This window comes from Ornithorhynchus anatinus, chromosome X2, assembly GCF_004115215.2.
Source record: "Ornithorhynchus anatinus isolate Pmale09 chromosome X2, mOrnAna1.pri.v4, whole genome shotgun sequence".
NCBI lineage: Eukaryota > Metazoa > Chordata > Mammalia > Monotremata > Ornithorhynchidae > Ornithorhynchus > Ornithorhynchus anatinus.
In genome coordinates, this window is record NC_041750.1 from 8,317,140 (window position 1) to 8,345,024 (window position 27,885).

Below are 27,885 nucleotides of genomic sequence, written 5' to 3' on the forward strand. Positions count from 1 at the left end.
CGAGGCCGTGGCAGGACCCAGATCCCAGGTTGGTGGGAGAGAGAGATGCGGGGTCTGGGGGCCTGAACTCCTGTGTCCATTTCTTTCCCTGTCTACACAGGTAAGTTATCTAGATAATTCTGTCCCCAGGGCTTTGATTGGCCTCCTTGAGCTGAATATTTTGGAAGGAGGAGGGATAAAAAGGACTCCTTTATCTAAAATATCCAGATTGATGAGGGCAAAGAACAATTTTAGGCCTCGTCGAGTTGGGCACTTGGCTGTGAACATAAATCTGAATCGTTGGCCTGCCTGGTGATGGAGATAATTGGCTACGTGCCATGATCCAGATAATCGGACTTGGGGTTGGGGCTGACAGAGATCTGGATAATCGGTCATGAACGTAGATCTGGGAGCCTTGGCTGTAAGCTGCGATCCAGATAATGAGCTGTGAATGTGGGGCCGGAGAGTAGGCCTTGTATAAGATGGAGATAATTAGCCGCGAGCAGAGCGCCACATAATTGACCATGTATTCCATCTGGAAAATTGTCCGTGAGCACAGATAATCGGACTGGTGGGCGAGGGGGGAAGCATGTCCAGGTAGGGAGGGGTAAGGGGGTCTTGCGGAGGTGATGGTGGGGATGGAGTGGGGGGCGGTCTCGACTCAGATCTCAAACCCCCCTCTTCCTCGCTGCTGTCGGAACCCTGGGCGCTATCCCGCATCTGCCCCCTCTGCACATAGTAATACTAATAACTGTGGCTTTTGTTGAGTGCTTACTATGCCAAGCACTGTGCTCGGTGCTGGAGTAGATATAAGATAATCAGGTCTCACATGGGACTCACAGTTTAAATAGAAGGAAGCATAGGTATTGAATCCCCATTTTCCCCATGAGATAACTGAGGCACAGAGAAGTTAAATGACTTGACCAGGGTCACACGGCAGACAAGTAGCAGAGAACCCAGGTCCTCTGACGCCCAGACCTGTGCTCTGTCCACTAGATCACGCTGTTTTCCTCCCGGCAGAGGAAATGAACTAAAAGGAGCAGGTCGTAGGGCCTCTGGCTTCCGTTAGGTCGGCTGCCTGGGGAGCTTTCATCAAGCTTGCCTCCTGCCAGTTTTGCACTGACTTGGCCTTCATTTCCCAACTGCCTCCAGCCACTGGACAGTGAGGTCCTTTTGAGTAGGGGTCATGTTTTTTTCTTCTGATGTACGCTGCTAGGTGTCCAGTAGGATGCTTGACACATAGTGGGCTCTGTCTACAGTCAAAGCTCCACACCCAATATGCCTCGAGCCCACGAAACCTTCCCTAAGTCCTGATTTCCCCTATTTGCCCTCCCTTCTGCATTGCCTATACACTTTGATTTATTTGTGTTTTATGGAACCTGTTAAACACTTACTCTGTGCCAGGCACTGTACTAAACAGCGATAAGACCATCAAGTTGGACACAGTCCAGGTCCCACATGGGGCTCCCGGTCTTAATTCCCATTTTACAGTTGAGGTAATGGAGGCAGAGAGAAGTAAGTGACTTGCCCATGGTCACCCAGCAGACAAGTGGCAGAGCAGGAACTAGAACCCACATCCTTCTGACTCCCAGGCCCCTGCTCTTTCCACTAGGTCAAGCTGCATTTGGGACTGTACCCCTTAACCACTTTGATACTCACTAGCCCCATAGCCCTTATATACATCTCCTTGTACCATCGCTTATTTTTATCATCTGTCTCCCTATCTAGACTATACACTCCTTGGAAATAGGGATCATGTCTACCAATTCTGTTAAGCTGTACTCTCCCCAGTGCTTAGTACAGTGCTCTCCACCCAATAAGCACTTGATAAATCCCATTGGTTGGTTGCTGTTGATGAGATTGATGGTGGCCGGGGCAGGGGAAGACCGAACCAGGTGGGCAGGGGTGGGGTGGCGAGGGGGGAGGGTAGCAGTGAGGGTTACCCCCCCCTTAATTACTTTAATTAAGGAATTGCAGGAGTGTGCACATATCCCCAGGGGGCATGGGGGAGACTGCTGGTTTCATCTATTGAAAACCAAGAAAATACAGGAGACAAATTGTGGAAACAAAGTGAAACAGGATCACGCTGGGAAACTCTTCTCATGAGCATCCCCCATCAGCTACAGCCAATCAATCAATCAATGATATTTATCCACATCAACAGAAACTCCTTACAACTGGCATCAAGGCACTTAATCAGCTCTCCCCCTCCTTGTTCCTCTCCCACTACTCCTCAGCCTGCACACGTTTGCTCCTCTAAAGCCAATCTACTTACTGTGCCTCGATCTTGTCTCTCTCACCATCAGCCTCTTGCTTACGCTCTCCCTGGAAGCGCCTCCCCCTTCACATCTGACAGTTCTCCACTCTCCCTATCTTCTAAGCCCTATTAAAATCACACCTCCTCCAAGATGCCTTCCATGTCTGAACCCTCACTTGCATTTGGGTCTGTACCCCTTAAGCGCTTTGCTACTCATCCCAGTTCCCCAGCTCTACCGCTTCCCCTGAGATTTATTTTAATATCTGCCTTCCCTGCTAGACTGTAAGTTCCTTGAGGAAAGGGATCGTGTCTACTAACTTTACTGTACTCTCCCAAGCACTTAGTACAATGCGCCACGCAAAGTAAGCACTTTATAATTAACCAACCAAAGGCATTTATTGAGCACTTACTGTGTGCATAGCACTGTACTAAGTGTGTGGGAGAGTACAAGAGCAGGTAGGCACTATCTCAGCCCTCAAGGAGCTTACAGTCTAGACGGAGATACAGACATTAAATGAAACTGCTCTCTCCAGAGTCACCAATGACCTCCCCCTTTCCAAATTCCTCAGCCTCTATTCCAACCTAATTCTCCTTGACTCCACAGCTGGCTTTGACACTGTGGACCACCCCCCTCTCCTGGAAATATTATCTAACCTCGACTTCACTGACGCTGTCCTCTCCTGGTCCGGTCCTTCCTCTCCATCCAAATGACAACTGTGCTTGTCCAAGCGCTTGTCCTATTCTGACTTGATTGCTGCATCGGCCTCCTCGCAGACCTCCCTGCCTCCAGTCTCTCCCCTCTCCTGTCCATACTTCACTCTGCCACCTAGATCATTTTTCTAAAATACCATTCTGCGCATTCCTTCCATTCCTCTCCACTTCAGGTAGAATCTCCCAACCACTGGCTTTAAGGCACTCCATCAGCTCTCTCCCTCCTTCTTATCCACTCTCTTCTCCCACCGCACCCCAGCTCACACTTTATTTCCCTCCAGCTAACCAACTTACCCTGCCTCGTTCTCATCTCTCCTGTTGCTAATCTCTTGTTTACCTCTTTATAGTAATAATAATAATACTCGTTAAGCACCTACTATGTACCAGGCACCATTGTAGGTACAAGTTAATCAGATCAGACACAGCTCCTGTCCCACGTAGGGCTCACAGTTCTCATCCCCATTTTATAGACGAGGCAAATGAGGCACAGAGAAGTTAAGTGAGTTGCCCAAGGTCACACATCAGACAAGTGACAGAGCCGGGATTAGAACCCGGGTCCTTCTGACTCCCAGGCCTGGGCTCTATCCACTAGGCCATGCTGTTTCTCTTGCCCTCTCCCTGGAACTCTCTTACCCTTCACATTTGACAGCCCACTGCTATCCCTATCTTCTTAGCCCTCTGAAGTCACATTTCCTCCAGGAGGCCTTTCCTGTTTGATTTCTAATCTTCCCACTGGCCACTTCAGCCCTTCTTAAGTGGTTCCAAAGCCTGTAGTGCTTACTTATATACTCTATTTACTTCCTCCGCCATCAGTAAGTCATTTAAGTTCCTTGAGGACAAGGATGGTATCTATTTACTTTATCGTACTCTCTCAAGCGTTTAGTAAAGTGCTCTGCGCACAGCAAGTGCTCAATAAAGCCCATCGATTGATTGACTGATTTGATTTAAATGCCTGTTTTTCACCCACCCTCCCTGCTAGATTGTAAATTGCTTGAAGGCAGAGGGATCATGTATACTAATTTCTTTTGTACTCTCCCAAGCCCTTAGTACAGAGCTCAATAAATGCTATTGATTGGTTTTTGAGGAATGGGGATACGTGTGCAGAATGACATTTTAGACAAATGATACTGGCAGCAGTGAAGTATGGACCGGGGAGGGGAAAGATTGGAGGCAGGGAGGTTTGTGAGGAGGCCATGGGTCAGCTGGAAGTTTAGCTGGAGAGTAGCAGAGTGTCAGCCAGGGTATAGAAGAAGAAAAGAGTGGAAAGGGGAGAAGGTGGACAGAGAATGTGTCTGCTTATTGTTATATTTTACTTTCCCAAGCGCTTAATACAGTGCTTTGCAAACAGTAAGTGCCCAATAAATACGAATGAATGAATGGAGGCAGTTGAGCTTCTGAGCAGGGATGGAGAGACTGCTCCCCTCACCCACAAATGAAGCATTTCTGACCATTTTGTCCCACTCCCCGCTCCTGCAGATGGAGGGAATGAGGGTAAACCACAAAAGGAGTTCTCGAACATCGGGCAGCTTCAGCCGGCTCCTAAGAGGGAAAGGGGGAGTGATGTCTCTGCCTTGGAGATTGTTCACGGCAGCGGACAAGGGGTGGAGGCGGGGGGCTAGACTGGATGACGTCTGAGCTTACGTTTGGGCTTCTCCGCACACCCTCCCAATTCCTGACCGATCCCTCTGTCTGGTTCTTTGGCTGTCTTCTCAGAGCGAGACAGTGATTCATTGTGTTTCTCCCTTCCCCGCCCCACTAGCCTTCTCTTCCCCTGGGACCCCCAATTCATTTCACCAAGGTGAGATTGATTTTTCTTCCCTTTCATCATGTCCTTCTCTCTGCCCTAGACCCTTTCTAGTGCCTCTACCTCCTGTTGGAAGTTCAGTCCAAAACTGAACTCATCTCCCCTCCCAAATCCTCCCCCCCCGACCTAACTTGCCCATCACAGCTGACACCACCAGCATCCTCCCCGTCTCTCAAGCCGGAGACCTCGACGTTAGCCTTGACTCCTCCCTAGTGGCCTAGGGGTTACAGCACGGGCCTGGGAGTCAGCGGATCTGGGTTCTAATCCCGCCTCTGCCACTTGTTAGCTGTGTGAGCTTGGGCAAATGACTTCACTTCTCTGTGCCTCAGTTAACTCATCTGGAAAATGGGGATTAAGGCTGTGAGCCTTATGTGGGACAGGGACTGTGTCCAACCTGATTAATTTGTAATTATCCCATTACTTAGTACAGTGCCTGGCACATAGTAAGCACTTAACAAAAACCATTATTAAAAAAAGCACACTGGTGCCAGGGAGCTGGAAAGCACTCCCGTCCCAACTGCCCCCCCCCCCCGACCCCCAGCCCCAGACCTGGATTCACCTCAGGGAGGGGGACCGCTCTAGCTGTCTGAGCTTGCAGGGTGCCGCCCTGAGTCCCCTCAACAGCTGACTGCTCTCTAGAGCATCCTCAGGCGCCTGGCTTTCGCCGACCAGCAGCTGCAGGCTCCCATGGCTCAAGAGTTGGTCCCCAGGGCTCTGGCTTCCCCTCCTCCCCCTTGGCTGGCTGCCTCACTCTCGTCCCGGCTCCCTCCATCTCCCCCCGCCCAGTCGTTCACTCCTACCCACCCAACCATCCGATTGGTACTCCCACTGCCCCTTCCCTATACCACTAGCCAGTGCCCACCTCTCCAGCTCAGCACCTCTGAACCCGTCTCCCTGCCTTCCATGGCTCTTGTGGTACCTAAATTTAAAAAAATTTAGGACTCAAGCTTTGTGGCGGAGACTCATTTCAGGGGACGGTGGGAGGGAGAATGACTAAAATATGAAATAAAGATGGCTTCCACACACGCATAATGGCAGAGAGGGGGCAAGGGGACTCTGCAAAAGCATGGGGTCCATCTCGATGAGGTCTTTGGATTGGATGCCAACCTGTATACCCGAAGAGGAAGACATTTTGAGTGCATCAGGAACGTGCCATTGGCTCTGCCAGGTGCCACCCTGAGGTGACCACTTATCTCACGCACCACCTGAAGCCACTGCTGGTGGTGCTGGCTTCTCCACAGCTCTGGGGGAAAAGGGTCCGGGTTTTTCTGGGGAAAGAGTGGTCTTTATGATCAGGTGGAGGTTGAAGGGTTCTAGCCCCCTTCTCAATACCCTGGGTGGCCCCAGGCTTGATGCTAAACCTCTGAGGCTCCATGGGGCAATGGGGACTGTCACACCAGCCCGGTTCCTCCTCCTTGGACGAGAGGGAAGACATGAGATCATGGCTGACCACCCCCAGTGTACCCCTTTGCCCCCTCATGATCCTTCTTCTCTTCTCACTCCATTGCCTTTTTTAAATTAATGGTACTTGTTAATCACTTATTATGTGCCAGGCCCTGTACCAAGCGCTGGGGTAGATGCGAGATAATCATTTTAGTCTGGGAGCCTTATATGGGACAGGGACTGTCTCCAAGCTGGAGGGAGGATGATTGAATCCCCATTTTACAGATGAGGAAACCAAGGTCCAGAGAAGTTACATGACTTGTCCAAGGTCATAAGGAAGAGAAGTGGTGGAAGTGGGATTAGAACCCAAATCCTGTGACTCCAGGGCCATGCTGCCTGGGAGTTTATAGCACCCATGTCGTTCAGAGCTCATCACTCCCCTCCTCAAAAATCTCTCTTGGCTCCCCCATTGTTTCTTGCTTCAAGCAGAAACCACTGGCTTTCAAGGCTTTCCACTAGCTTTTCCTTCTTACCTGCCCTCTAGACTGTAAGCTCACTGTGGGCAGGAAATGTCTGTTTACTGTTATATTGTACTCGCCCAAGCGCTTAGTACGGCGCTTTGCACACAATAAGCACTCAATAAATATGATTGATGGACTATCTGCTCTCTTTAGCTACACCCCAGCCTGTCCTTATTGCTCTTCAGTGGTATTTATTGAGTGCTTCCTATGTGCAGAGCACTGTGCTAAGCACTTGGGAAAGGACAATGCAGTAGAGTTGGTAGACATGATCCCTGCCCACAAGGAGCTGACAGGCATTAAAATAAATTACAGATAGGGGAAAGAAAGAGTAGAGTATAAGGATGCTTACTTAAGTGCTGTGGGGCTGGGGTGAGTATCAAAGTACTTATGGGGTTCACAGCCAAATCCATAATTGGTGATGGGAGAGCGGATGGGGAAATGAGGGCTTAGTTAGGGAAGACCTCTTGGAAAATATGAGATTTTTAAGCCCAGTTAATATCTCTCTTTCTCTGTCTCTCTTTCTCTCTCACCCTCTCTCCCTCCCTCCCCGCAACCCAGTCACCAACCAATCCTCAAGTCCTTCCTCCTGCATTGCCAGATCGCAGACATCCACCTCCCCCACCCCCCAAGCCCTCCTGAAAAAGTACTTTCATCAAGAGGCTTTCCGGGTAACAGTGTGTGCATGTGTGTATTAGTGGCTGTGTACTGGTGCATGTTTGCCTGTGTGTGTATATGTCTGGGCATGTATCTCTGTGTGTCTCTAGGTGTGGGTGTGTGCGAGACTGTGCTGTCTGTATGTCTGTGTGTGGGTGTGCATCTCTGTGTCTGTAAGGGTATACACACACACACACACACATTCTCCCTGGGCGACAGGACATCTAATTAAATCAAGTAAAAAAGAAGATGAAAAAAACCCTTAGCCCTGAAAAGTCTCTTTAATTATTAATGGAGCCGCACCAAGCAGCCCGTCCCCTGCTCTGCAGTGTCTCCTCGTCCAAAGTGACAAGCGAGCTGAAGTGATGATAACCAACTTACCATCTGGCCTCCTGCGTGAGGAATGCGCCATGCTGGGAGTGACATGGAGGAAAATCAATCTGAACGAATGAGGTCACCTGCTGGAGTCATAATTCATCCCACACGCGTGGGAAACACATTTGCCCATACATCCGGCCCTGGGGAGATGGAGAAAGGTACAAAGACAGGCAGCACGGCACAGAGAGAAAGAGAGAGAGAGAATATGTGAGAGTGAGAAAGAGTATCAATATCCCCAGTATTTATTGGGTAACTTCTGTGTGCCTGACAAGTAGACTGATAAGTAAAATTCGATCCTGGACTGAGAGGAAGGGAAGAAGGAGGGGACAGAGGGAGGGAGAAAGAGAGAGAAGAGAGGGATATTTGTGCTTTTATCTTCCTACCCTCTGATACTGCTCCCTGACATCTCTCTGGGCAAAGACAGGGCTCCCTTCCATCAGACACTGGTCCCATTTGACTGCTGCCCTGGGGCAGAATGGCCAGGCGAGATGGAGGCCAGGACCAAGAATCAGGGTCCATATACAGGGCCTTTCCTGAAAATCCCACACTAGGTTCTGGGGTGGGGAAGGGGTGGGAAAGGTTTAATTTTCCTACAGGGACTCAAACTGAGCCCAAGTCCCATCTTTCTCCACTCCCACCTGTAGCACTGATGTGCATCCTCCTACCTGTAGTTTATTTTAGTGTCTGGCACCCCTGCTAGATTGTAACATCCTCCAGGGTAGGGGTCATATCTCTATAATATCTGCACAGAATAAGTATTCAATAAATGCTATTTTTTATGGTATTTAAGTGCTATGTGCCAGGCACTGTAGTAAGCATTAGGGCAGATACAAGCTAATCAGGTTGGACACAATCCCTATCCCATGTGAGGCTGACAGTCTTAATCCCCATTTTACAGATGAGATAACCGAGGCACAGAGAAGTTAAGCGACTATTGATCGATGCGTTACACGGATCATCTTCCCGAAACGTTGCTCAGCGCACCCCTCTCCTCTCCTAGAAGCCCTCTAATGGTTGCCCATCTTCTCCTGCGTTGGAGACCCTTACCTTTAAGGTACTCCAACAGCGACTTCCATCTTACATATCTACTCTCCTCAGCCTCCTTTTCCCCTGCTCGCGTTCTTCGCTCCTCTTGGCCGGATCCCTCTATCGTCTCCTCTGAGCGTTTTCTGACGCTGTCCCTAGGGCTAGGAGCTCCCCCCTCCAACCCCAGTATCTGCCAGACCTCAGCCCTTCCCACCTTCAAACCCCTCCCCAAATCCCACATCCTCCAACAAGCCTTCCCCCGCTAATTATCAGCATCCCGAATCTTATCAATCCCTCAGGTGGCTCTTGTGCTTGTGTATTCATTTTCTTCTTTATTTATGCATGCATCGTGTATATATGCATATTTGATATTTCTCTCTTCCCCTGCTAGAGTGCTCCTTGTGGCCAGGGAATGTGTCTTGCGTTTTTTGTTGAATTTCCTAAGCTCTGCACTCAGTAAATATCCTTATTACTACTCTGTTACAAATCAAGCCCTGCAGCAGCCCTTCCCTCTACCTAGATGCCAGACTAATCTCCCTCTCCCCTCACCATTCCCCGCTGCTTCTTCCCTGTGTCCAGAGCCCCAGGACAGAATGCGGGGGTTGGCGGGGGAGGGGGAGCCTGCAAGATCCAGGGGCTCTTGAGCTGATTGGCCTCAATGTTACCCCGTTTCTCACCAGGGACACAGTGGCCCAAATTGGGGAGTGAGGACAGCAAGAAAAGGGACCAGAGGAGGATTCGGTTGGGAGTGTTCCCTACTAATTCCTTACCTGTCCAGTTAAGCTTTTTCCCATTAGGAAACCCATAAGGATTTTGTATGTCCTTTGCAGCAGGGGAGACCTGCCTTCTGCTCCCTTCCCTGAGCCAGATTTGGGATTCAGATTCACACCAGTGGCTTCAGATATTGGGCTACCCTGAGGAGAGGGAAAATCATCCAGCTCTGCCGCCGCTTCCACCCCCACTGACGTCTTGAAGGATGGCTGGGTGGCCGCCATCCTTGGGAGGTTCGGCGGGACCCCTCCCCATGGCCCAGTGCCCTCATTTGCCATTGGAAGCTGACCCTAGGAGTTGGGCAATCCTTATCTAACATGGAGGCGGGTGGCTGCACCCAGTGATCCCCTCAAGATCCCATCTAGTTCCAAGGGAGGTGAGGCCTTTCTGCAAATTACTCTACCTTGATTGGGAAGGCACTCTGGGGAGGGGAGGAGGGGCAGTGCCTTCTGCCCTGTCCACAGCCCCCTGGCCCCTCAATCTTTACCCCCGCCCACCCACCTAGTTTCCCTCTCCCTGATCCTGGTCTTCGGGGCCTAGGGTCAATGCCCAGTGGTGTGTCATGAGCCGGAGGTGGGTGGGGCCTCCGGTTCAATAGGGGGTCTGTCACAGTGTGGGGCAGTGGGGCAGCCCAGGACCCACCTGTCCCTCTTGCCACAGCTGAAGGGACAGAACTGGCAGCCGGAGCTGGCAGCTGACTCAGAGGACTCCGGGGGCAGCAGGTGTGGGACAGGGGAAGGAGGGAGGGAGGCATTACTAGTGGCTGCAGGGCACTGCCTTCCCCCAGTGTACAAGTGTGTGTATGAGTGTGTGTGTACCCTAGCTCCCTTTTCTGATTGTCAGCTCCTTGAGGGCAGGACCCAGCCCTTTGCCTTCCTCCTCCCCCACCCCCGCCATCTCACCCAACACCCAACCGAGTGGGTGAACTGTGCCCAACCTCGGTCTGCCTCTTTCCCCCCGAACCTCCCCACGAATTCAGATTTCCTCCCCCAACCACCATATTGAATCAGTCCCACTCTGCCTCCCCTCCCCGGATCCCCAAATTTTCCAACCCCATCCAGGAACTGATTGGGCTGGAAATACTTGTAGGCTGTAAGCTCCTTGTGGGCAGGGATTGTGTCTGCCTACTCTATGGTATTGTACTCTCCCAAGTGCTTAGTACAGTGCTCTGCACACAGTAAATGCTCAATAATAATAATAATTATGGTATTTATTAGGCACTTACTATGTGCCAGGCACTGTACTAAGTGCTGGGGTGAATACAAGCAAATCAAGTTGGACACAGTCCCTGTCCCACGTAAGTCTCACTCATTTTACAGATGAGGTAACTGAGGCCCAGAGAAGTGAAGTGATTTGCCCAAGGTCACACAGCAGACAAGTGGGGGAGCTGAGATTAGAACCGACAACCTTCTGACTCCCAGGTCCGTGCACTATCCACTAGGCCAACCACTGATTGATTGATTGATTGAAATCCCAGGTCTGGTACACGTAGAGTGAATCTCCCACACCTTCCCCACAGGTGAATGGGGTCACCCCAGGCGGCAACACCCATCTATCCTGAGATGAGAAGCAAAGTTGTCCGGGAAGGAGGGAGCAGGTCATCACCGCTCCCCACCCCCCAACTCCTTTGGTGTCAGAATCAGTGGCCTTGGAGGTGCTCAGATGCAGGCAGCAGTGAGATCCACCAGACCAAGTTCATGTTACCCCAACAACACCCTAGAATTTATTTAGTCTTTTTTTTTTTTGTACAGTCAGTTCTGGTCTCCTCTTAGAGATTAAGCTCTTCGAGAGCAAGAAACACTTTGTTTCTCTGTACTGAATTCTTCTAAGCTGTTAATACAGTGTTCTGCACCTGGAGGGAGAACAACAAAAACTCTTACTACAAACAGGCTGGCCCCATCTTCCATACAGGTGAAGCGGCATGGCCTAGTGGATAGAGTAGGGAGTCAGAAGGTCATGGGTTCTAATTCTGACTCTGCTGCTTGTCTACTGTGTGGCCTTGGGCAAGTCGCTTCACTTCTCTGTGCCTCTGTTACCTTATTTGTAAAATGGAGATAAAGTCTGTAGTCCCCATGTGGGACAGGGACTGTGTCCAACCCTATTTGCTCATATTCCCCCCGCCCCCTTTCCCCCAGCACTTAGTACAGTGCCTGGCACATAGTGCTTAACAATTACCATTATTATTAAGACATTCCAGGAGGTTCCCGGAGGTGGAGGGGAATTCCCTTCTCCCAGGTGGATGCTGCCTTTGACCCATCCCTCTCCCTCTCCCTCTTTTTAAAAATGGTATTCGTTAAAGACTTACTATGTGCCAGGCATTGCCACGCTGAGGTAGACACAAACTAGTCAGATTGGACACAGTCCGTGTCCCACAAAGGGTTCACGGTTTTAATCCTCATTTTACAGATGAGGTATTGAGGCCCAGAGAAGTGCAGTGACTTACCCAAGATCACACAGCAGACAAGTGTGACCTCTTCTCCACTTCATTTTTACCAAACTAGCCACCTAACTCTCCCAACTCTGACCTTCCCTCTGCCCGAAGCCCCTCCCTTTAAAAATTCACCAGCCCCATCTGCCAAAAAGTGACACTTCCTCCAGGAGATTGGACAGGCCACCTCAGAACTCATGAAACTCATGTTTCTGTATGTCCTGATGTTTGCATTTATCCTTTTCAGAGAAGCAGCGTGGCTCAGTGGAAAGAGCACGGGCTTTGGAGTCAGAGGTCATGAGTTTGAATCCCGGCTCTGCCACTTGTCAGCTGTGTGACTGTGGGCAAGTCACTTAACTTCTCTGTGCCTCAGTTACCTCATCTGTAAAATGGGGATTAAGACTGTGAGCCCCACGAGGGACATCCTGATTCCCCTGTGTCTACCCCAGCGCTTAGAACAGTGCTCGGCACATAGTAAGCGCTTAACAAATACCAACATTATTATTATTATTATTATGCTCTTATCCCTTTACCTATTGTATATCTAACAATCTGTGTTTCTTAGTCTTCCCTGTTGGGGAGGTAGATGGGGGTGGGGGGTGGGATGGGGTGGTGCTGTTCCTTCCGGGCAAGGACCCATCTGTCCCTTCTTCCTTACCAGATAGTCAAACAAATGGCTAGAGACGAGGGAAAGACCCAGGAACGTGACTTGTTTACCGCCTGAGGCTAGAGCTGCCGGGTTTCTGGAGACAGGGGGAGAGGAGGAGTGGGGTGGGAGGTGTATGCTGAGAGGGTGTGCTACAGAAATCAAATCAAATCAAATTAGGAGTCTCTTTGGCCCCAGGCTCCTCTCCCCTTTCCTTCCTTTTCATTCGTTAGGAGCTTTTCATTCAATATTGATTAGCCCCAGCCAAGAGGCCTCTCTGATCTTCGAATCCGATTTCCCTCAGACCTGGAAGGGGCCTTGAGTCCCTTCCCTCCTTTGCCCCACGACCCTGGATGAGACCCTAAGGGGAAGGGGGAGACAGATTCGGAGAAGACCAAGAGCCAGCCACCCCTCCGGCTTCCACGGCTTCCCTAAACCTCCTGTTTGAGACTGGTGCTGGGGGACGCAGCCCCACAGACTAGGGGGTTCTGGGCCCCGATCTCCCATTGGCCTGGATGGAGATCTCGTACTAACCCGCATCTTTCGGCCAGTTCGGGCAACAGGCTAGATAATATCCAACTCTCCGGATAATTTGGTTGCAAATTATGGCCAGAAGTGGCGGGGGGGTCTCTGCCCTACCCTCCTCTCCTGGAAGAGGAGATGGGGGCAAGGGCGGTTCCAGGCTAGGAAGGCAGGACAGGGGCAGAAAGAGGCTGGACTGCCCCCACCTCCCAATCCCCTGCCACAAACCTGTCCCCCTACTCCCTTCCCACATACACTTTCCAGGTGTCTCTGGCAGCATGCAAAGCAGTGTTGCTTAGTGGATAGAGCGCGGGCCTTGGGAGTCAGAGGACTTGGGTTCTAATCCCGGCTATGCCACTTGTCTGCTGTGTGACCTTAGACAAGTCACTTCATTTCTCTGGGCTTCATCTGACAAATGGGGACTCTAATGACAACCGTAATTATAACCGTCATAGTAAGGCCTTAACAAATATGACGATCCTGATGGTTGGGGGCGGGCTCAAATCTCTCCCGAATTAGGAGCGTTGCTTGGGTCTGTCCTGCCTCCGCAGAGAGTGGGCACCCAGTCAAGACGATGATGACAGTGATGAGTGGAATGGTGTGCTGCAGAGAAACGACTCAGATTTGGGACCCGGGAGCCAGAGGGAGCAGATTAGGGTCTATCGAGGTCCGGGCTAGGGCCGAGGGGAAGGGGACGGGGCAGGGAAAGAGGGCGAAGACAGGAAAAGCCACTTTCTCCCCGTCTTGCCAGAAAACGGAGTCGCAATCCCAGTGAGGAGGAGAGGAAGGCCGGGGAGGGCTTCAAATCACTCTCCAAGGGCGGCCTCTAGTGGCTGAAGGCTGAAAGGCATGGACCCTCTAAGGCTCCAGTCCCCGCGCAGACTTCGAGCGGCTTCAATCAATGAAAGTAACGGTGGGACTTGTTAAGCGCTTAGTATGTGCCCAGCCCTGTTCTAAGCGCTGGGGTAGATACGACGTAATCGGGCTGGACACCGTCCCTGTCCCACATAGGGCTCACACTCTTGATCTCCATTTTACAGATGAGGTAACTGAGGCCCAGGGAAGGAGTGACTTACCCAAGGTCACCCAGCAGGCATAATAATAATAATGATAATAATGTTGATATTTGTTAAGCGCTTACTATGTGCAGAGCACTGTTCTAAGCGCTGGGGTAGACACAGGGGAATCAGGTTGTCCCACGTGGGGCTCACAGTCTTAATCCCCATTTACAGATGAGGTAACTGAGGCACAGAGAAGTTAAGTGACTTGCCCACAGTCACACAGCTGACAAGTGGCAGAGCCGGGATTCGAACCTATGGCCTCTGACTCCAAAGCCCGTGCTCTTTCCACTGAGCCACGATGTGGCGGGGTTGGGACTAGAACCCATGACCTTCTGACTCCCAGGCCTGTGCTCTATCTACTAAGCCAGCTGCTTCACTCAATCAATGAATCAAGCAAGAAAGTGTATTTATTGAGCGCTTACCGTATGCAGAGCACTGTCCAAAACCCTTGAGGGAGTACAATGTAATAGAGTTGGTAAACACAATCCCTGCCCAGAGTCTAGAGATGTCAGCCCTCAGTTCCCCCAACTCCTTCCCATCACAGCCCAACCTGGTTCCCCTCCGAACCATCACACCCAAGGAGCACATACTTCCTGCTCTGTCCTTCCCCCACCCCCCTAACCCCACGGACCCTGTAAGGCCAAGAGAGAACCTTCCATTCAGTGTAATTCTAAGAACAGCTATACCCCACAGCTGGTCTCATGATTCCTGTTCCTCATTGAATGACCACCCCCACCCCCCTTTCCCAGTCTGCCATTTGGTTCAATCCAAACAGCTATGGGGGCAATAATAGCTTCATTCCCCACAGCTGGTATCCCAGTGAGACACAGAGCCCCACTGCTCCTTGTAGCAAGGCAGAAAGGTAAGAAATTCCAGAGGTGGAAAGGCCTCCAAGAGATCATTCCTGTCTTTGGCCTTGGGGAGGGTGTCCTGCGGTCAAGTCTCTAGGAATGGGGCCCCACCTACTTTCCCCTGGTTGTCCGAACCAATGCCTCACCCTGTGCAGCAGTTGGGAAATCAGACTCTGAGTCCAATCCAGATCCCTCCTGTTGCAGTTTCAGTCTGTACCCTCTCTCCCCCACCATGGATTGGGTGGAGTCCAGGACCTGGGGGTTCTCAGTTCTGCTCTTACCCTATGTCCCTCCTGGTAGAAGGTGCTGGAACCACAGATTTAACACCTCCTCCAGGCCTCTCCACAACATTTCACCAGGTAGCTGATGAGGAGGTATTCTCCCTCTCTTTCTCTCTCCTTCTTCCTTCCCTAAGGCCTCCTCCTCCATCCCAGGAAGAATGGGTCCTGGGGAGGCTCTTTCTACCTACCCGCCTTGTCCCTGACTGGGCTTCTGATCACAGCACTCCCTGAAGGCCTGGCTGAGCTTCCCAGCCCCCTGTCCTCCACTCCCCCTTAGGCTCAAATCTTTGGTTATTATTCAGAGAGGAAACAGAGGAGGCGGGAGAGGAAGATTTCTACCCTCTGGCTCCAGCTTCTGAATGGATTCCTGTGTGTCTTCTTAGTGGGGAGAGAAAGTGGATGGGAGAGAGGAAGAGGGAGGAGTCCGGCTTGTCCAAAAGCTTGCAAGTTTCCCATGTATTACTTCAAAAAGCAAACATCCGGAATTGACAGCCAAATCCCATTTCCCCTTTCCTCTGTGAACCCAGACACGAGTATGCGCACATATAGACACATGGACATCCGCAAACACATCACACATGCACACAGACAACCATATGCATCTAAACACACAGACATAAAAATACACGCTTAACTGAAAACACACACATACACGACAACACCCAGGTGTACCGCCAAGTTGAACTAAACGCCAAGTTCGACAGGCAGAAACGTAGGTTGACCCCCTGGGACAGGTGAGTGATTCCAGTGGATTCAGACCCTTGGAAACTTTACTATCTAGTACACTGGTCTCTCTTCCTTCCCCTCCCTCCCTGGGGTCACTCGTCTTCAGTCCAGGCTCTGCTGTAGAAGGTGGGCTCTCAATATGGGGTAGGAGGAGAGACAGGCTGCTATGCCCAGCTGTTTCCTGTAACTCTACAGCTGCATCCTCTGCGGGTCTGGCTGAATTGAGGGAACAGAGCAATCACATCTGGCCTGCCAGGAGGTTCTCAGAAGTGATTTCACTTGGAGAAACATGCGGATGTCCCAGCCGCACCTACAGGATGTTTCTGACTCTCTGGCCTTCCCTTCCCTTCGAAAAGCTGCAGCGATGATGGTGAGGGATGGAAATCGCGCTTGAGGGGAAGGGGAGGTGCTGAAAAAAGCCCAGGTTAGGGTGTGGGGTGGCCAAGACCCCTGCAGACCTGGTTCCACTTTAATAATAATAATTATGGTACTTTAGTGTTCACTATGTACCAAGCAGTGTTCTAAGTGCTGGGGTAAATACAAGTCGATCAGGTTGGACACAGTCCCTGTCCCATTTAGGGATCACACTCTTAATCACTCTGGACCATTCAGGGCCCACGGGTATCAGTTCCATGGGGGCTGGCCCCCCCCCCCCCCCCCGTTACGGGGTGTAAGCTGTGAGTGTGAAGTCATCTTTTTGGGGTCCGTCTCCCCAGCCTCACTCCTCCTGGATCTTCGAGCTTCTATGAGAGGTCAGGAAGATCTCCAACTCAAGTTTTGGATCAGGGTTAAACACGTTTCTTGTGAACTCAGAATTTCCAGAGGGCCAGGAGCGGGAACTGGAGGCTCCGTTCATTGGAGTTGAGTGGGGTCCTGTCCTGGGGGGTGGGGGGAACCCCTGGACACGTGGTGGAATGGTTTGGGTAAATAAATTGGCCACAGGCATTGAGCAGGCACTAGTCTGGGCAAGGAGGCTAGGCCAGCAAATGCCCCACGGTCCCTTCCCCACACAGTCCTCCCTTTCCTCTCTCCGCAAGGCAGGGGCCTGCAGGTGGGCACTATTTTTCAACTTCTATTCTTCTTGGGGCAGGATAGGGTGTGGGGATGTTATTGTTCTTTTCTATTTCCCTCGGGGCCCTCCTGTTGGAAGTAAAAGGAGCTCTCCGCCCGACCCCCCCGCGCCTGGTCCCTCTATCCTCCACCCTCGCCTCCTTGCCCTTTCCTTCCTCTTCCCGCTCCACCTAACTCTTTTCTTTCCTCTTCTCCCTCGTCCCCATCGCTCTTCTCCCAAACCCGTCCTCCTCCTGCCTTGCCCCTTGGCTCTCTCCCTGCCTTTCCGTACCATCCTTGTGGGAATCTCCCCGGCTAAACCCGCCCCAGTGGCCCCATCCGCCCCCTCCTATTGGCTTCTTCATAGATAGCTCGGCGCCCCATTGGCAGCTCCGACGCCCTTCGGCGGCTTTCCCCCTCTCCTCTCCCCTCCCCGCCCTCCGCCCCCGGGGCCCGTAATTCTCGAATTTGAAACTTGGTTTCGCGTTCAAGATCCGGTTCCCCCGGCCCCGCCCCCGCCCGCACGGGCGCCCGCGGGAGAGTTGGCGGGAGGAGCGTCCGGCGGCAGCGTTTCGGGGGGTCAGGGTACACGGGTTCGGGGAGCGGGGCTTCCCCCCGGGGGAGGTCGGAGGTGCGTGGAGCCGAGCGGGGCTGGTCCCGTCCGCTGTCTGGGAGGCGGGCTCCGCCACCGGCCAGAGGAGCTGGAGCCGCGGGACGACAGGTAAGCCCGTCCCGAGGTGTGGCGGTGAGCGGGGGGGGCGCGAGAGGGAAGACGCGCCCCCCCCCCCCCCCAGTTCCCAAACTGGGAAAGTTCCAGAAAGCCAGTGCTTTCCCCCCACCTCCCAGGTACGGGGACTCTTGCTCTCCTGCAGGAGTCTCTTAGCCCCGCGCCCCCATCCTGGGGACCGCACACCTGGGACCTGCCCGCTTTTTGCCAACGAGGGCTTTTTGCCAACGAGGGCAGAGCTTGAACCTGTCTCCCCCTTCCTCATCTCTACAGGTCTTTGGCCTCTCGTGATTCCCCAGGTGGCTCTCCGAGTCTCTGTGTCTCCGCCGCCGCCCCCCTAGTGCCCGAGGTCCTGCCTTGTGCCCGGTGTGATTTGGCGGAACGAGATCCAAACTCATCTCCCGACCCCCTACCTGCCTCTCCGCATCAGTTCTCCCCCACCCCAGCCCCGGGGAAGCGTGGGGGGAGGAATGCTCTTTCCGGGGGGCGGGCCCCGGCCGAAGCCCCACCCCCTGTCTCTATGCCTCTCTAGCTGCTTGCCGCCTGCCCTCGGGGGCGGCCCCTGAGTCACTCCTGCCCTTCGGGGTCATCTCTCAACCCGGATTTCCCCTCCCCATTAAACTTGGCTGGGGGTGTGAGAAGAGGGGAGTTTTGGGTTGTTTCTCTCGCCCCCAGATTCTCCCCGAGTCCCAGGCCCAGTCTACCTGGGCTCAGCCTGACAACTCTTTCCCGACGCCGGTTTCTAAGCCTGCGGGCCCGCGGCGGGTAAATTGACCTGGTCGATGGAAAGCGGGATGGGGAAGGGGGTCCCTTAACGTCGTCCCCTCCTGAAGCCAGCTCCTGGTGGACTTGGGAGAAAGTGTGTGGGGGGGGAACGACACTCAAACCCGCACTCGGAACCTCTGTGGGAAGTCGTAGTAGGGATGGCAAATGAACCAACTTTCCAGAATTTAGGTCGGCTGCCGCTGCCGGCGACTCAGACTCCTTGTCTCGCACCCGGGGGCGAAAAACATGTCCCTTGTCCTTCCAACCCTTGCGAATCCGGTTAGGTTCATGGCCCAGGGGGAGAGAGGAGGAAGAAAGAGGGGGGGGAGGTGATGGTTCATTCGGGCCACACATCCGGGCCAGGCTCCTCTGTCTCTTCCTCCGCCCCCTCCCCCAACACTTATTAACTCACTCACTCTCTCCTCTCCTGGGCCCCGGAGCCCAATCGACTCTGCAAGCCGAGGCTTGCTGCTGCAGGAACCCAGGCACCCAGTGGTTGGGGACTGGAAGGGGGGTCCTGTCTAGAAGTTGGGCACCGTCTCCCGCCACACCCTCCTATCTCTTTGTCCCTCGACCCAGGAAACTTGGCTGACTGCCTTCTGGAGCCAAGGGGGTTCTCCTCTCCCTTTTTCTCCCCTTCTTTTTCCTTCCCATCCTCCCTCCCCCCAATACAGTCAGACCTGGCAGGCCAGGAGTGGGGTGGGGAGCTGTTGTGGGGAGAGAGGCTCCGGGGTCCACACTCAAGGGCAAAACGGGGTTTCTTTACGACTCCCGCACCCGAGGCCTTGTCGGGAGCAAAAAGGGAGAAGCGCTCCCGTTGAGGCAGCGGAGGATCCTAAGCGGGAAAGAGGGGCCGCGCCAGTCTCCGCAGGAACAGAACCGGAGGAACAGGCGATCCCTGGCCGGAAAACCCCGAACCTCGTCCGGCTGGTTTCACATCCCCGTCCCTAATTAGCTGCCCTTAGGGGAGCCAGTTGGCTGGCCGGCCGGTGGGGAGAAAAGAGGGGAGGTGGGGGCAAAGAGGAAGGGAGAGGGCTGAGAAACCAGCAGCAGGACAGCGCTCCGCCAAATGGGGTTTCGGGATGGTCCTAGATCTGCAACCGCCAACTCGCCACGTGGGCCTATCCTTCGGGGGGGCTTCGGGGACGGCAGAGGGAGAGACGGAGTCCCGGAGATGGGGGACGTGTGTGTGCGAACCGGAGGGGATCGCAGAGAGGAGGCGTTGCGCCGACCAGCTGCCCCCCGTTGGGCGGGATCCCTTCCTGGGGATGGGGAGCGATTGTTCTCATCGATCCCGTCCCTGGGACTTGAGGCCGGGCTGCCCCAGGGCCATCTGCTTAAAGTCAGCTCCTTACCTGGTGGAGGCGCCTCACCTGTTGAGTGAAGTCCCCAGGGGCCAATGGAGCAACGGGAACCGCCCCCACCCCCACCCCCAAGCCCATGCAGGCCGGCAGCGGGTAGAAGTTGGAGGAGGTGCGGCTGGACGAGACGCCTGGGGGCGGGGTGGGGAGGGGGGAGACGTTCCTACGGCAACAGAGACAATTAGCTGTTGTCCCCACTCGGCCGAGAAACTCCCGACGTCTGGACGGTTGAGTTTCATCCCCATCCCCGTGCCCCTGGGAGCCCGGACCCCACGAGAGGCAGGGAGCCCGACATTAGTCAGATGGTGACTGCTCTGAGGTAGACTGTGGTGAGTAGTAACCCGAGGGACTGTGCTTGCGTGGGGACTTGTGTGCCAACGTACGTCTCCGTGTTCCCCTTCCATCTGTATATGTCTAAGTGCCTCTGGGTGTGTGTGTCTGTGCATGTGAGAGTGTGTACTTGGGGGCGTGTGCATGGGTTGAATGCATGAGAAAGTGTGTCCGTGTATGCTTACATGCAACCTTGTGTGTGACTGTGTATGTGAGGGTACATGTGCGTTTGGGTTCATTTATGCACATTCATTACACAGGCGTGCGCATGCCGTGTATTTCGGATATGCGTATGTCCAAGTTGGTGTGCCGTAATGTGCGTCTGGGTGCATCAGGGTGTTTGTGCTCAGTAATCAATTCGGGTTGGTATTCTGACTCAGAGCATGAAGGGGGGTTGATTCCCTTGCTCCATTGTGGGTGTGTGTGCGTGTGCGCCGTGCTCTCATATATTCGTTCAGGTGGGTAAGGTGAGTCCAACCTGGGTCGGGAGGCAGGCAAGACCCTGTGTCCTGCTCCCTTCCTTCTAGGTGAGAGCTGAGGGTGACCATAATCCCCCCCCCTCCCCCCCCCCCCCCCCCCCGGCTCCTAGAAGGGAGGGAACGGGACACGGGGTCTGGTCTGCCTCCCACACCAGCTTCCCTGGTAGGCCTAGCCTCACCTCGCCCCCCTGAACGAATACATGTACGTACACACACACATACACATGCAAACCCAATGGGGGGAGAGGGGTTGGGAGGAAGAATTCTGCATCCCTCAGGATAAGGGTGGGGGCAACCCCCTCCCCTCCCCCCACACAATCACCCCACATCACTGAGAACAGGGGAAATTGAGGCTTCATAGCTAGGCATAGAGTGGGGTTGGGGGGCTGGAAATACAGATGGGGGCAAGAAGGAAGGTGGGAACCCCCTCTGCCAACAATGCCCTCTCAGGAGCAACCCTTCTGAGCTCCTGCCCTTCGCCCCATCAATTATTCACGGTCTCTGTGTGGCGGGCATGAAATATTGATTCCGCCCTCACCTTGGTGGGGGCAGTGGATGGCCCTAGGCAAGGGGGGCGTGGGTCTGCTGAGGACCAGGAAGGCCAGAACAGGGGATGCAGAGCTAAGGAGGTAGGGAGGCCTATAGTGGTGGGGAACAGGGATAGCCTACAGTGTGGGAAGAAACGGAGTAGGTGGGGCTGGGGGTGAAGAGGAACAAAGGCAGCAAGTGAGTGGGGCAGGATGGGGAAGAGAAGAGGGGAATAGATAGGGGGAGGAAGGGAGAGATAGTGGATGGGGCCTGGGGGGTTGGGGAGGGGAGAGATAGTGGATGGGGCCTGGGGGGTTGGGGAGGGGAGAGATAGTGGATGGGGCCTGGGGGGTTGGGGAGGGGAAGGCAGCTAAGCCAGCCAGGAAGGTGAGGAAAGGTATGTGGAGGCAGGGCTAGGATGTGGGATGTTTGTTTGCTGCTGTCTCCAGGGTGATCCACTCAGAGCGCCTCCCTGATCGGAGTGTCAGGGTGAGGTGGGTAGTCCACAGCTTCCCCGCTCCTCATTCTACCAGCACTCGTGCCCCCCACCCTAACTCCAACCAGTTTCCTCCAGTTTGCTCCTGGGACTGGGAGGATGGGGCGAGGATTCAAGGAAAGAGGCAGATATCCCCGATCCCTGGGCTGGAAACGGGATTTCAGAGCGATTCGAGGAGGTTGCAGCTTCAGGATAGTTGGAGATGGGGCAGCAGGGAAAGGAGGGGTCAGCTGATTCTGACCAGTCCAACCCCTGCCAGATCCAGCAGCGTGAGAAGTAGCGTGGCTTAGTGGAAAAAGCAAGGTCTTGGGAGTCAGAGGATGTGGGTTCTAATCCTGGCTCTGCCACTTGTCTGCTGTTTGACCTTGGGCAAGCCACTTAACTTCTCTCTGCCTCAGTTATCTCATCTGTAAAATGGGGATTAAGACCGTGAGCCTCACGTGGGGCAACCTGATTACCTTGTGTCTACCCCAGTGCTTAGAACAGTGCTTGGCACAGAGTAAGTGCATAACAAATGCCATTATTATTATATTATCCAACATGGGTGGGGAGGGAATCTCGGTCCCGTTCCTGATGCTGGAAGATCTGATTTTCTCTCCTGCTTCCCTGACCCCTCCCACCAAACCCAATTCCTCCCCACAGACTGGGCTTGGGACCTTGACTGGTTTTGGGATCTGCCTGGCGGGAGTGGTGGTGGGGTCCAGTTTCTGGGAGTCAGTGGCCACGAGAAAGATTCAGTGGTGGGGAGAGGGGGCACCACCCTCGCTTGCCTCCCCATGGAAGTTGGTCCCCAAATCTGTGATACTGGGTGCTATGTTTGTGTAGCTCCTGTAGCCATAGAAGCCCAAGTGTTCATCGTGAATGTGGCTGGGGAGGACTGGCTGTGTGGAGTGAACTTGCCAGAGAGACTCAGGTTTTGGTGTTTCCGGCCCCCGCTCAATAGCCCTTGGATCTGATTGGAGACCAGGGTGAGTGAGGCTGGGGGCGGCGGGTGGAGGGGGGGGTCCTAGCCCAGGCAACTGTGGAGAAACAATGGCTTTGCCCCACAGCTGGAAACTGGGGAGAAGCAGGGAGATGGGGGGCAGTTATAACCTTGGCTAAACTTGAGGGTCAAAGAGCCCCCTAACTCCTGGACTGCCAGATTCCAGGATATCCCACCTGACTTCTCCCCCAAATGATGGTGTTGGGATGGGAAGCAGAGTTGAAATAGGACCCAGTGCTGTTGGTCCCGTGGCTGGAGCCAGGATCATCAGGCTAGAGGCCTAGAAGAGAGAAGGGTTGGGAATCTGTCCCCTGGGCCTGGGGGAGGCCAAAGGTTGAGATTCCTTTCTCCCAGGGTGAGAGGAGTGAGGGGAGACGGAAGAAAGAGAGTGGTGGTGGTGGCGGGGGGAACTCTGGGTAAAGCCTCGGGAACAGTAGCCCCTCTCCAGCATGGGCTGAGTATACCAGAACCCAAAAATCTCTTCCCACCCCCACATCCCGGGGGCAGAGGGAGGCTTGCTGGGAAGGAAAATTCTCCACCCTCCCGTCTGAGGGGCCGAGGTCACGGTGCCTCCCCCACCCCTGCCCCCGGGACAAAAGGCCCTTGGCTGCTGGTATGGAGGACATGGATCGCTGCCCTCTACCCACCCCCTGCATCTCCACTCCCAGGGCTGGGGGAGACAAAGGTGTCTTTTATTCAACTAGGCGAGACCCAGGGAAGCTGTGAGCTGGCCACACGCCCCTCCAGCGGACACGAGGTGCGGTCTCTTGGAGCCGTCAGACCCCCCACGTGGCTCTTGGCTACCCGTTCCTTGTCCCACAGCTTGGGTCCAGCCTCAGTGGGCAGCCTCCCCCGACTCCCAACTCCAAACCCATACAGCAGTGGTAGTATTGGTTGTAGTTATGGTATTTACTTAGCACCTACCCAGTGCAATGCCCTGTATTAACCATTCAGGAAAGTCCAAAAGAAGTAAAACAGGACCCCGGACAGGGATGGAAGTATTGCCAAGCAGGGAAAAAATGGTTTATGCAGTGTGTGGGCCCCAGCATAGCCACCCAAAGGGGAACCTTTAAGGGAAACCGGGTGGAGGGATGGGGGGGCAAGCTCCTTACCGCTTTCCCTCTTCTCCTTCCACCTGCCCCCAACTTGTTTCCGTGTGGTCAGTAGAAGCCTGGGATCAAGCCTGGGATCCTGTGCACTTTTGATCCTATCTGAATAGCCCAGCTCGTAGATGCCATATTTTTGGTCTGTCGATATTGATGATCATGATGATGATAATGGTATTTGTTAAGCGCTTCCTTTGTGTCTAGCACTGTGCTATGATAATGGTATTTGTTAAGCGCTTCCTTTGTGTCTAGCACTGTGCTAAGTGCTGGGGTAGAAATAAGATAATCAGATTGGACACAGCCACTGCCCCACTCAGGGCTCAAAGTCTAAGGGGGAGGGAGAACAGGTATTTAAACCCCATTCTACACGAGGAAATGGAGGTACGGAGCCGTGAAGTGACTTGCCAGAGGTCGCACGGCAGGCGGGTGGTGGAACCGGGGTTAGATCCCAGGTTTCCTGTCTCCCAGTCCTATGCTCTTTTCACTAGGTAGGAGGGTTTGCAGGACCCAGATATGTCCCTAATGTGTCCTGAGCACCTACTGGGTGTAGCTCACCACCCTGGGCCTTGGGGGATAAGCAGCAGTAAAAGAGGCGATTCCCTTCCCTCAAGGAGCCTACAGCCGAACAGGTGAGGCAGCAGACACACGTTGATCGATATCCTTGAGTTAAGGGTGAGAGAGGCAGTATCAGTGACAGACTCATGGGAATAAATCAATCAGAAACTCCCACAAACAGATCATTTCATGAGTGCTGAGGTGATTGGGAAGCAGCGTGGTCTAAACCACGGGCCTGGGAGCCAGAGGACCTGACTTCTAACCCTGGCTCTGGCACTTGCCTGCTGTGTGGCCTCGGGAAGTCACCTGACTTCCCTCCATCTCAGTTTCCTCTACTACAAGATGGGGATTCAAAACTTGTTCTCCCTCCTATGTGACTGTGAGCCCCATGTGGGGTTTTGGTATCTACCTCAGTGCTTAAAACAGTGCTTGGCTCATAGTAAGTGCTTAATGAATGCCATAAAAAAACGATGGGCTAGACAGGAGTCTCCAAAAGCACGAAAGATGGACAAGGAGAACAGCTTTAGGATAAGGGGGCACCCATTGAAGCTTGGGGATGGCAGGTTCCAAACAAACCCAGTGGGGGCGGGTGACGGTGAACTGATTAAATTTATTCCCACAGGAAGCCGTGCCACCAAAAATATCAACAGGGCCGAGAGGGGTTTGGATAGATCCATAGATGAATTGGGCACGCAGAGGGGAAAGTCAGGGGTTTTGATGGGTTCAGCCTTAGCCATGAGGATACCCAGTTATTCCAAATGTCCTGGTGCCCGAGTCATTATCCTGGGCCAGATAGAATGTGGGTCTAACGTGGATGGCACTGCTCGGGGGCGGGGCGATGGTCTGACGAGAAAGACCGAGTAGGCTCAAGAGAGGTTTGGCTACACTCCTGGCTGACTGGTCTCTGTTGGGTAATTGGAGGGAAAGTGAAGAGAGGGAGAGGAGAAACTTAGGGTTCATTCCTAAAAATGAGAACGGACATCCAGGAAGGCTTTCTTCAAGCACCTTGAATGGACCATGGGGCTACCCCAAGTGTGGCACTGCTCATGGCTTTATGCCCTCACTCATGCCAGCTGCCAAATCCTGTCCCGGAGGGATGTGGATGTTTTGCATCTTTGGAAAGGAAGCCTGGGGTCCGCATGGTCCAGACGTCTTATATGCCGGGATCACCAAGGGCATTTTGACTCTCGAACGTGGTGGGTGACCTTCGAGGTGGAGAGAGGCTGAGTGTATTATGACCCAAGGACATGGGCCCAATCTATGATTGCTGGGGCCACTTTTATTGTATGTTCTCACTAGTTTTCTGCACCCAGTAGGCGCTGAGTAAATATTGATGGTGATGTTGATCAGTGGACCCTTTCCCTGGCACTCTGGTGATTTTTTGGTTTGTGCTGTCCACTACATTAAAATCCAATTTTAGGCTGCTTGAATTAAAAAAAAAAAGTCCCCGTGGTGTAACATCTGGACTCTTAAGACCAATCTTTTTCAGCCAGGTTGAGAGGTTGCGAGGCAGGGAGAGAGATTGAGGAATAGACTGCAAAATCCCTGAGGGTAGGAGCCAAGTCCACCAATCCTACTGTAGGTTCTAAAGTACAGTGCTTAGTAGCCAGGGCTCAATACAAATGGAATGACACCCATTCTAGGTGAGGGACTGGCAATTCACGCCTCTGCTTTCTCCTTTCCGCCCCTGCCCTTGCAGCTGAGATGGACACCTTCAGCACCAAGAACCTGGCCATGCAGGCCCAGAAGAAACTCCTGAGCAAGATGGCATCCAAGGCGGTGGCAAGCGCCTTCATCGATGACACGAGCAGCGAGGTCCTCGATGAACTCTACCGCGTCACCAAGGAGTTCACGCGGAATCGCAAGGAAGCCCAGAAGATTGTCAAGAACCTCATCAAGATCGTCATGAAGCTGGGCGTCCTCTACCGGAACGGGCAGTTCCGCCCAGAGGAGCTGGCGCTCATGGAGCGCCTCCGCAAGAAAGTACGCCACCTGGCCATGACCGCCGTCAGCTTCCACCAGATAGACTTCACCTTTGACCGGCGGGTCATGGCCACGGGCCTGGCCGAGTGCCGCGACCTGCTCCACCAGGCCGTCAACACGCACCTCACGGGCAAGTCCCACGCCCGCATCAACCACGTCTTCAACCACTTTGCGGACCCCGAGTTCCTGACTGCACTCTACGGCCCCACTGAGCCCTACCGCACCCACCTGCGGGGGATCTGCGACGGCCTCAACAAAATGTTGGAGGATCACAGTCTATGACCCCCACCCGTGTGAGGTGTGGTATGGCGTGGTCTGGCAGCCATCCTGCTTCTGTTCTCTCTCCTCTGTTCTCTCCCAGACCCGATTTGGCCAGTCCTTCTCTTTTCCCACTCCTCAGGGTGGGGAACTGAACGTCCACCCCTCGCTTTTCCAGTGAACTCTGACAGTGGACGAGACCAGTACTGCTGGATCCTTTGTTCTTGCAGGTTCACAGGATGTCCAGAAATGACATGCGCCGCGCGTGGCGGGGGTTGGGGTGGGGGGGTTCTCATGGATTAAACTGTGCCGGCTGACTTCTAAGGATCCTTGAGTCAGTGACATCTTTCTAGCGGGAACCCCGGCCTCTTCGGAACAGGATCCCCTTTGGCTGGCTCTAATTTCAAGCAAAGCCACGGCAGGCTGAAAGCAGGCAATAGACCTAATGGATCCAGTGAGAAATTGAAGCCGATGCCTGCAAGGGCTGGAACGTGATGAGAGGGGGAAGGTGGGTCTGGGTCTTGACTATCTTTAACCAGCCTGGCATCCCAAAACACAAGGGGTCTAGAATGCTGGTTGGAGGGGAGATCCTTTACCAGTTGCACAGACGGGGGACCCTATTTTCTGTTTTCCCCATCTCATCCTACCCCCCAGCCCACTTGGATTTTTGGCCAGAGGGCCAGTTCTGGGGCCAGCCTGACTCCTTGGGGGGAGGTGACCCTTTCCTTTATGACCCTGTTGCTCCTGAAATAGGAGCCAGCCTCAAACCAGATACCTGTGCCCCTTCATTCTTGCAGAAGACCCTAAATGGAGGGGGGCTGAGTAGAGCAGATGTGTTGTCTTTGTTCCTTAGTAACTGCCCAGTCTGTCCTTGGTGTTCCACGAATTTTAGATTTTTAATTAAAAGAAGAAACAAGCAGCACTCAAGCTATTTTAAATACACACCCTGTGGGCGAATCCTTTTAAGCGGTGTGCGATCCTGGCAATGTCTGCCCCCCTCTTTGTTTTGGCACTTTCAACTGAAATAAGAGCCAGGTCCCAGTGGAAAGAGAAAACTGCTGGGGCCTTTCCTGACTGGAATTGAATTCCCAAACCCCCGGCCTTGGCGGAGCCAGAGATGGGAATTAGAGGACTGGGATCCAAGACTGGGGGATGATTTAAAGCCCTAGTCCTCTATGCTTTTTTTTTTTGCCTATGGTGCCTTCCTGCTTTCTAAGCCCCTCTATAGCCCCTCCTACTTAGATCTTTTGCCCCACATGGGATAGG

At 53.5% G+C, this 27,885-nt stretch overlaps 1 protein-coding gene across 5 annotated transcripts; it reads left to right on the top strand.

Annotated features, from left to right (window-relative positions):
• The first annotated feature begins 15 nt into the window (after nucleotides 1–15).
• TNFAIP8L1 (TNF alpha induced protein 8 like 1) lies at nucleotides 16–27,781 on the top strand. Of its 5 annotated transcripts, none has more exons than XM_029052637.2 (2): nucleotides 16–100; nucleotides 26,078–27,781. In XM_029052637.2, exon 2 carries the CDS (start codon nucleotides 26,083–26,085, stop codon nucleotides 26,641–26,643), a length of 561 nt encoding a protein of 186 aa, XP_028908470.1. In that variant the 5' UTR covers nucleotides 16–100; nucleotides 26,078–26,082; the 3' UTR covers nucleotides 26,644–27,781. The 5 variants fall into 5 exon arrangements, with proteins under 5 accessions (XP_028908470.1, XP_028908468.1, XP_028908466.1 ...); XM_029052635.2 differs by lacking the exon at nucleotides 16–100 and adding an exon at nucleotides 14,936–15,003; XM_029052633.2 differs by lacking the exon at nucleotides 16–100 and adding an exon at nucleotides 17,534–17,770.
• Nucleotides 27,782–27,885: the final 104 nt, after the last annotated feature.

Excerpts from the sequence above, each read along its gene's own strand:
- TNFAIP8L1 (XM_029052637.2), top strand. The coding sequence starts at position 26,083 with ATGGACACCTTCAGCACCAAGAACCTGGCCATGCAGGCCCAGAAGAAA.